The 10556-nt window shown below is 40.1% G+C and overlaps 1 protein-coding gene across 1 annotated transcript in view; it reads left to right on the forward strand.

Moving 5' to 3' along the window:
• Nucleotides 1-10556, forward strand: part of LOC144979058 (kinesin-like protein KIF21A) — a 146178-nt gene that overhangs the window by 25559 nt on the left and 110063 nt on the right. The window contains exons 2-3 of the mRNA XM_078925672.1: nucleotides 2276-2455; nucleotides 10324-10366. Of these exons, the coding sequence (XP_078781798.1) occupies nucleotides 2276-2455; nucleotides 10324-10366 (223 nt within the window). The remainder of the gene's footprint in view (nucleotides 1-2275; nucleotides 2456-10323; nucleotides 10367-10556) is intronic.

A 10556-nucleotide genomic window follows, 5' to 3' on the forward strand; every position in this document is an offset into this window, starting at 1 on the left:
ATGTCAAGGTCGTGTCATGTCCGTCAACATCCTCTCGCTCATACTCATAATGTTTATTTGTAAAAATAACTTAAATTTGCCTCGAGTTTTCGCAGCTTTCTATCTTCAATGGCTTGTATAGATAGTTCGAAGATGACGTCACTCAAGTCTTTGTTATTGTTTTTTGCCATCCGCGTTTATGAGTAATGCTCACTGAACTATAGATAGTATGCAGATGACGTCACTCAGGCCTTTGCTATTGTTTTTGCCATCCACGTTTGTGAGTTGTTCTCACTAAACTGTAATAACCAGACTATAAAAGTTCATGGTTACACAGAGTTTGTGTGTTGGTCCGTTATACTTCCGGATGGCAATGTTGTGAACTCCTTGGCCAAGCGCATTCTATCTATAATAGATAGAATGCGCTTGGCCAAGGAGTTCACAACATTGCCATCCGGAAGTAGATAGAATGCGCTTGGCCAAGGAGTTCACAACATTGCCATCCGGAAGTAGATAGAATGCGCTTGGCCAAGGAGTTCACAACATTGCCATCCGGAAGTATAACGGACCAACACACAAACTCTGTGTAACCATGAACTTTTATAGTCTGGTTGATACAGTTTAGTGAGAACAACTCGCAAACGCGGATGGCAAAAACAATAACAAAGGCCTGAGTGACGTCATCTGCATACTATCAATAGATAGTAATTCTACATTCCATTGTCTGCCACAGATGTGTGTTGGTCCGTTATACTTCCGGATGGCAATGTTGTGAACTCCTTGGCCAAGCGCATTCTATCTATAGTCTGGTTAATACAGTTTAGTGAGAACAACTCACAAACGCGGATGGCAAAAACAATAACAAAGGCCTGAGTGACGTCATCTGCATACTATCTATATTAACCCGACTATAAATGTTCATGCACACACACAGTTTTGTGTATTGGTCCGTTAACTTCCGGATGGCAATGTTATGAGCTTCTTAGCCAAGCACATACTATCTATTGATCATGCCCATTCTCACTAAACTGTATTAACCGGACTTTTAACGACTCAGGTTAGAGTTTTGTGTGTGGTCCTTTTTACACCGGGATGGCAATGTTGTGAGCATCTTACCCAAGCGCATACTATCTATACCTACCTGATTTGCTTTTTAGTAGTTTGGGATGATGATATGAGTTTGGGTCGTTTGTGGTTTTGTGTAAGGTGACAGTACTTCAGCGGAGTGATTACTTATCACGAAATTCTCTCTAACAGACTTTTATTTTAAGCATCGTTTTGTGTATTTGTACGATTGAAGTGGCGGGTAGAAATGGTGTGTATTTTACTTAAACACATACCATCAATACTCAAATGCACTGTTTACCGACCTGACATAGAGCAGCCTCATACGGAAGGAGCCTCTAAGTTTCTCGTATCGATAATGATATCGTTTTACTGCCGTACTCTGGAAAAACCCATATTTAAGAATTTGGCCAGAAAACTCGTCCTTCAAATATAGATCGATTTAAATGACTCTCACCTTGGCAAACATTCTCAAACCCGGGACTTCGCGGAAGTCCCGGGTTTGAGAATGTTTGCAAAGGTGAGAGTCATTTAAATCGATTGATATTTGAAGGACGAGTTTTCTGGCCAAATTTTTAAATATGAGTTTTTTCAGAGTACGACAGTTTAGTTTTGGACCTCTCGTTGACGTGGCCTTTGTAAATCAAAGGCCTGATACTGCCTAAAACATGACGTCACAGAAGAAGACGATGGTCACTATAAAACGAAAAGTAAAAAAGGGAGTTTTTTTTTTTTTAGAAGTGCTCAATGAAACAAAGTTTACTGATTGGATTCAATAGTCTGATGTCACGTCCGCCCAGCAACAAGCAGCTTGGTTTTAAACAAAGAAAAATCGGCCTCTTTATTCTTCATTCTGGCAAGAACTTTTTCACATATCATGATCAGATTTATATTTTTTTTCTCCTCTGGATACACTTTTATGCTCATCGGAGAAGTATTTCATAATGGCGTCCGCCATTGTTCCGATAGTTTAGACCCAGTAACTAAGTTTCTATGCGACATTACGAGGGAAGTGACGTCACGGCTGTTGAAGCGTATTACAATTCACAATTAAGTTTTTTCCGTGATCTTCTTTTGATATAATGGGGTTGTTTTTTTTTTTTTTTTGTGTGTGTGTGTGTGTGTATGGTTTGAAGGGTGATGTTTGTTTACCAATCATGATTGTCGTTCATGTTTTGATTTTGAGTTGTTTGTGACTAAATCTTTGACTTGTTCTTGTTGCCCCTTGCAGGATCCGTCCCCAGAATGCCCGCGAGAAAATCGACATGTGCCAGGTGTGTACGAGCGTCACAGACGACGATCACCAGATTGTCATCGGCAAGGACAAGGCCTTCACCTTTGATCACGTGTTCGACACACCCACACAGCAGGTCAACATCTACAACTCGTGTATACAGCCGCTCATTGAAGGGTGAGTTTGGATTGTTCCCCCCCCCCCCCCCCACCGGTCCTGTTTGACTTAGCTCTCTCCCAGGCCTGTAAATCTTCCGACTATTGTCGGATTTCCGACAGTACGATTTTGCTCTATAAGTGCTAATATATTTAAAAAAAAAAAATTAATAGTAAATCCTTACCGGGGATTTTCAGGATTTTCCCCAAAACTTCACACCCAACTAACTCAAAAATAGATTTTTTATCATTCTGACATAATAGCAATAAACTTCTTGCCATACATAACTTCTTTAGCAAAATATACTCTACAACACACTGTTCATTTTCTTTACATTTTATGATGTACAAAAGAACTTTGAATAAAAAAAATGTGGTTTGTATCGTAACGAACTTGACGATTTTCCTATCGTTGGTAAGGTTAGAGTCAATCCTCTTTGCTTATTGTGTAGCATAGGGCCTCTACGAGCATCCGACGTCTGCTTCTGTCCTTTCCGACGTCTGCTTCTGTCCTTTCCGACGTCTGCTTCTGTCCTTTCCGACGTCTGCTTCTGTCCTTTCCGACGTCTGCATCTGTCCTTCCCGACGTCTGCCTCTGTCCTTTCCGACGTCTGCCTCTGTCCTTTCCGACGTCTGCCTCTGTCCTTTCCGACGTCTGCTTCTGTCCTTTGTCATCGTCATGGTTGCCTCCCCTCCCAGACGACGTCTGCCATTTTCAGTTCTTCTGACAGTGAGCGCCTCCGTGTCTGTTCAATAAAATAAAATAGAAAAATAAAAATAAAATAAAAGTCCCTTTATTCATCCCACAGGGGAAATTTGTTTCCATAGTCTTTAAAAAAAAAAGCCAAACTCCCTTAATAATGACTTGCACCGGCCCCTCAACCTCTCTTACCTTTCTATTGCATTTTAACCATGGAATGAATACCGACCTCTCTCCCCCCCCCCCCAACCTTCCCACCTCCGGTTTTTAAAAAATGATAACGGAATTTTGTATATCTACTTACAATACAAAAAAAAAAAAAAAAAAAAAAAAACAAACAAAAACAAAAAAAAAACACACAAAAACAATAACACAACAAAAATCGCCTCACTAGGATAGGAAAGTGACAGGAAACAAAAGGCCAGATAATTATTATAGTATTACAGACAGTATAGCAGACCTGCCTAGCATTACGATAAATTCATAGAAATACGAATTTTCGGCTCCAACTTGAGGACTGCATTCGCCTCTTTGACTCGATAAAATATTGTTGAAAAAGAACGTTTAAGGCTTAGAAACGATATTTAGGACTTTGGAGCATTTTTGGGTCTTACTGAAGGCAAATTATTTATTTTTAAAGATATTTAATGTGACTTTATCGTTCTTTTCTCACCTTGGAAAGGCGAATTTTAGACATTTCAAGGAGGCATCTCTGTTGTGGATTTGGGCGCCACATTATTGGTCTGAAATAGTTCAGAAAATAGAGTTACCGACCTCAGTGACTCATTTGATATTCAAACTGTCATTTATTTAAAAAAGAAAATTCACCAGATTTTTTAAAAGCCAAAATGATGGCCAAAACAAACAAGCAAACTAAAAATCCCAAATAATGGGAAAAAGCCAAACAGAAAATTTGAAGCCAGTGGTCTTGAATATAAGCCATATTTCTTGAATATTTGGCAGCCATGACCCAAGCCACTCGCCTCTTGACATTTCAGGGGTTCAGGGATCAGACCCCTCATCAGCCTGTCAGAAGTCAATTATCCCAGACAAATTACGGTGTCAGGACTCGATGGGGAACAAACGTGTGATGTCATCAAAAACACAACTGGTTCCTATTTCATTGGAAGTGTAAAACCAGTCTTCCGGGGACTGGATATAGTACGTATTGTGTAATTCATCTTATAGTGTCAGAATGATGGTATCTTATTTGAAGTATATGCTGCTGGTCGATAAAGATCATCCAGCCATTATCGCTCTTTTACGTCCCGTAATCCTAAGAAAAACAAAACAAAACAAAACAAAAACACGCAACACCCCGCGAGTAGGGATGAGTGGTGTGATCCAAGTGACTCGCCTCTTGACATCATCTCAATGGTCTGGGGGATCAGATCCCTTTCCTCGACCTGTCAGGACTCAATTATCCCAGGCAAATTACCGTGTCAAGGCGTCAGGGCGTCAGGCGCGATGACTGGGTGAGATACACACACACACACACACACACACACACACACACACGCACACCCGACATTGACTAACAATAACATCACCAGCAACTACAACAACACTTCACCGACCATCAGTCGCTGTTCAATTGGATTCAATAGTCTGATGTCACGCCGCCCGGCAACGGCGGCCATCTTGGTTCTAAACAAAGAAAATCATTACTTTTTATTCTTCGTGCTGGCTTGAACTTTTCATATGCCTTGTGATCAGAATGTGTAAAAGTAAAAACATCATCAAATTTATGTTTTTTTCCCCCTCTGGATACGCTTTTATGCTCACCGGGGAAATATTTCTTACGGCGTCCGCCATTGTTCCGATAGTTCAGAGCCAGTGTTACTAAGTTACCATGCGTCATTAGGAAGGAAGTGACGTTACGACTGTTGAAGAGTATTGTGCGGCTATGTGATCTTGTGGTATGACACTCACTTTCGGATCGGAAGGTCCTTGGTTCAAGCCTCGATGGCGCATAGTTGAATCCTTGGACAAGACTCCTTGCTCACATTCTGTCACCGTACTCGGGTGTAAAATGAGTACCTGGCCGTTAACAACAGCGTTGTGCCTGTCGAGAGAAAAGAAATGTTATCGCCTAACTGGCATCATGTCTCGCTTTACATGTTACGTGTTGTTGTTGATCAGGGACCGTTTGTAAAGCGTTTTAACGCGTCAAGTGGATATTGCTCTCTAGACAGACTCAAGTGTTGTTTTTTTTTTACAGCCATTACCATATTATGTACAGTATATATGTATGCTCTTTCTATATTGGTCGACATTTTACTTGCAAGAGTGTAGGTGTGTGTTAGTGTGTATGTGTATGTGTAAGAGAGACAGTGAGGAAGAGAAAGAGAGAAAGAAAGATAGAAAGAGAGCGTGGAAGACACACACATACACAGAAAGAGAGAGAGAGAGAGAGAGAGAGAGAGAGAGAGAGAAAGAAAGAGATAGAGGGGAGAGAAAAAAGTGTGAGATAGACAGAGAGAGAGAGAGAGAGAGAGAGAGGGGGGGGGGAAGAGAAAAAAGTGTGAGATAGACACAGAGAGAGAGAGAGAGAGAGAGAGAGAGAGAGAGAGAGAGAGAGAGAGAGAGGGAGGAGAGAAAAAAGTGTGAGATAGACACACACACACACACACACACACACACAGAGAGAGAGAGAGAGAGAGAGAGAGAGAGAGAGAGAGAGAGAGAGAGAGATGTAGAAAGAGAGGGAAAAGAGATAAAGAGAGAGACAAAAAGATAGATAGAGAGAGTGAGAGAGAAGAGATATAGATAGATAGATAGATAGAGAGAGAGAGAGAGAGAGAGAGAGAGAGAGAGAGAGAGAGAGGGGATGAGAAAGGAGGAAAGATATATATATATATATATATATATATATATATATATATATATATATATATATATATATATATATATATGTAGTTGTATGTTACACAATCAGTACATGTGCACAACATTTAGGGAAGGGGGGGGGGGTCCGAATCAAGCCTGGTTGCCTTGTGTGTGTGTGTGTGTGTGTGTGTGTGTGTGTGTATGTGTGTGGGTGTGTGTGTATAGTGTAGTTGGAGGGTATACTATATATAAGTCCAGTGTTGACAACATGGAACCAACCAAGCTTGAAATTGCTACTGATTTAAATCTCCACATGGCCAATATCCCCACTCAACATTGGTTACACACACACACACACACACACACACACACACACATATTTATATATATATATATTTTTTTTTTCAATTGTTTTACATTATTGTTGCGAGTGATCAGGCGGGCAGGACTGGTGACTAATATACTTAAAGCATACCACCAATAATGTCTTCGGATCGGAAGGTCCTGGGTTCGAGCCTAGCCTAGCTTGGCGCATAGTTGAGTCTTTACTCACATTCTCTCACAGTACTCGGGATGTAAAATGAGTTCCTAGCCGTTTAGCAGTTAACAGTGTTGTTTCTGTCGGAAATAAAAATGTAATATCGCCTAACAGGCGTCATGTCTCATGTAGCTGTTGGTCAGGGACCCTTTGTAAAGCGCTTTGAGCCATTTTGGTGGATGTTGCGTTATATGTAGAAGCTCAATATGGTAGATATTCAATACTATTTGTCAAATTGATATACAATGAATGTTATTTTTATAACTTTGTAAAACGTTATCCATCCATGGAAGTAACAAAGAACATTGAGAAGTTTCTAAAGCCTTTTATCAGCGATGCGAAACCATCTGTTCTGTCGTATCTACTCTGGAAAAACCCATATTTAAACATTTTAGCCAGAAATATCGTCCTTCAAATATCGATCGATTTAAATGACCCCCATCTTGGCAAAAACTCTCAAACCTGGGACTCGGTGGAAGACTTCGCGAAGTCCCAGGTTTGAGAGTGTTTGCCAAGGTGAGGGTCATTTAAATCGATCGATATTTGAAGGACCAGTTTCCTGGCCAAATTTTTAAATATGGGTTTTTCCATCCAGAGTACGGCAATATTGTTATCTCCCTTTGTTTAAAAAATAGTCACGTCTAATTACACGGAAAACGACTGAAACGGCAACAAAGTCACAGCAGAGATAAACGTGAGCTTTTATATAGCGCGATACCCACTAAAGTGCTCAAATCGATTTACAAGGGGTCCCTGGCCAACTGCAGCAGCACCAAACATGTATGTAGGACGTGACATAACGCCTGTTAGGCGATATTACAATATTTTCGGACAGAGGAAACGCTGTTAACGGCCAGGAACTCATTTTACACCTGAGTACGGTGAGAGAATGTGAGTAAAGAGTATTTCCAAGGACTCAAATATGCGACTAGCGAGGCCCGAACCCTGGACCTTCCGTTCCTAAAGCGAGTGTCATACCAGTTGGCCACATAGCCGCACAGAACTCCAAATGATCGAAGTTGACAGAAGGGCAGAGTTTTCTCCCTTGACTGTCACGGGTTTCTAGCTGGAATCAAAATTTGTCCCTGTGGGAGCACTGACTTGACCCCGTCTGACCCCCAATTATTGTGATGATAATAATTCTGGAGAACCCACAAAACAAAACAAAAAAAAAAAACAAAAACAACAACAAAACCCCAAAAAACAAACAAACAAACAAACAAAAAACAAAACAAAAACGCACGATTAAAAAAAAAATTTGGCCAGAAAACTCGTCCTTCAAATACCGATGGATTAAAATGATCCTCATCTTGTCAAAACCTGTCAAACCTGGGACTGGAATAAAGTCTTTCTTGAAGTCTTAGGTTCGATATATTTTGACACGACGAAGATCGTTTTAATCCATCGAGATTTCAGGGACGAGTTTTAGGGCAAACATTTTTTTAATACGTATTTTTTATTTTCTTCTTTTTTTTTGTGGGGAGGGGAGGTTGTTGTTGTTTTTTTTTTTTTTCCTTTCCTTCTTTTTTTTTTTCTCCGAGTAGGAGAGAATGGGGCGTTGGTTTGTAGATAATAAAATAGAAGACAATAATGATGACACGTATCGTAACGATCAAGGCTTGATATTTCCATCACAACAACAGCAGGCGGCCACACAAACACAAACACACACAACGAATTCCCGTAGCCAGTTAACTTTCGTACTCTGGAAAGACGCGTATTTTAAAATTTGGCCAGAAAACTCGTCCTTCAAATATTGATCGATTTAAATGACCCTGAACTTGGCAAACACTTTCAAACTTGGGAAATCGTGGAGTTTTCATTAAAGTCCCAGGTTTGAGAGTTTTTGTCAAGATGAGGGTAATTTAAATCGATCGATATTTGAAGGACGAGTTTTCTGGCCAAATTGTTCAATACGCGTCTTTCCAGAGTACAGCTGTTTACAGTAACAGTTTACAAGGAGATGTATAGTCTGGGGACCATCGGAATAGAAGTCAATGCTCTGTACGGACGGATACAGATGAATCCAACTTTTCTTACAAATAGACCAGTATTTTGTGTGTGTGTTTGTTTGTGTGTGGGTGCATGTGTGTGTGGATGGATCTGGGGCATGACTTAAATGTTTGGTCATTCGTGAAAAGGAGAAAAAAATCACGAAAGAAAAAAACATGTTTTCATTGCTTTGTATGTTTTTGTTTTTTGTATTTATTTTTTTGTATATTTTTTTACTGTTTTTTTTTGTATTATTTGTTTTTCTTTTTTTTTTCTTCTACTTTAGTTTGTTTTTGTTTGTTTTTGCTTTTCTTTGGTTCTTTTTTGTTGTTGTTGTTGTTGGTGGCTTTATTTGAGTTTTGTTCAAAGTTGCATAAGTTTTGAACTATTTGGTCTGTCATGTTGGTTGTGGCATCGAGTGTTTTAGCTATTTCCATGACAGGTTTATTTACAATTAAAGTATGTCCTTACGCCACGACATCATAAGATATCGTCGCCTAGGCATTCCACGAAGGACAAATGATAATCCATCAAACAATATGTTTTGCCTTGACTGTAGTGCTTGGCTGGGAGGGAAACAGTCAAATGCATAGTTATTATAGTTATGTATTGTTATATTTGTTATTTTGAATGTATAATGTAAGTATTTGAGTGTGTTCCTCTTAGTTGGGACTTGTGCTGGTGTCTGGATGAGACTTTTAAGTGATCTCAGACTAAGTACATTGATGTTGTGCACTTGGAATCTACATCTGTTTTCTATTTGAACCAATTCCCCTTTGTCTTACTTTTTCCTCAAGTCCTTGTAATTCTAGAATTTTTTTACTATCCAATTTTCTTTCATTTTACTGGCGTTGATATGACCTAAATGTGTTTCAAGCGCCGTAAAACCCTTAAAAACAAACAAAACAAAAACAACAAAAAAAAAAAAAACAAACAAAAACAAACAAGATGTCTGATGTCAACAGGAATCACCCATGTTGTCCATGTGAGCAAATTGGGGATTAATAACGTTGCCCAAGGAAAAAAAAACGAAAGTGCCTGAAGCGGGGCTCGAACCCGGGAGGACCGTCCGGGTCACAGCGCAATGCCTTCACCACTCGGCCATTTCGCCCCCTGTATGTATGATTTGACAAAATGGTTTGGAACAGCTAATTGGAATAATCCACACGAGACAAACGGCGGATGGAGGGGATCGTTGATGTTGTCATATCTCAAGTCAAACACAGTTTATTTATAGACTTGCTTTGATCACGGGCTAGGCCCATAGCAATCTATATTATAGGGCATTGGCTAAGCCTCTTTGAGGAACACCCGACGTGCACATATTGTCAGGTCTGATAACCGAACGCGATTATAGGCTTGTTATACCATTGTTGTAATGACAGCGGCCTACTGTGTCCTGATATAATCGGGAATGTCCGGATTTGGTAATCGGGATAAATATTTACAAAGTTTTAAAATAACCCATTTTTTCCAATGACTCAACTATGCGCCGAACCCAGGACCTTCCGATTCAAAAGCGATTTTCATACCAGTAGACCACATAGCCGTACGTAAACCTTATTTTTGGGGACTCCCTGGTTTCTGAGTGAACAGTTCACAACGTGTACCAATTCCTGGAAAGGGTCTTTTTGTCTTCCCATCATAGCGGGCACAGAATAGGCACTGCCTGTGTGTTGCTACCGCTGGTTGGTGTTGTGAGTATTTTACCTCAACGCATAGTAGAATCCACAAATTGGCGGGAAAGATTTCTGTGTCCAGATCATGCCATTTTAACCTGTTACTTATATGATGTGTATTTTTTTTTTAATGTTTTTTTTTTTCGTTTCAGATGTTTTGAAGGTTACAATGCGACAGTGTTTGCATATGGGCAGGTAGGCAGAATTTATTATTATTTTTATTATGCTGTTGGTGTTGGTGATGGTGATGGTGGTAGTGGTGATGGTTGTCGATTCCACCTCCTCCTCCTCCTCCTCCTCCTCCTCCTCCTCCTCCTCCTCCTCCTCCTCCTCCTCCTCCTCCTCTCTTCTTCTTCTTCTTCTTCTTCTTCTTCTTCTTCTTCTT

This window comes from Berghia stephanieae, chromosome 8, assembly GCF_034508935.2.
Source record: "Berghia stephanieae isolate SIO BIC M18660-M18661 chromosome 8, UCSD_Bste_1.3, whole genome shotgun sequence".
NCBI classification, from domain to species: domain Eukaryota; kingdom Metazoa; phylum Mollusca; class Gastropoda; order Nudibranchia; family Aeolidiidae; genus Berghia; species Berghia stephanieae.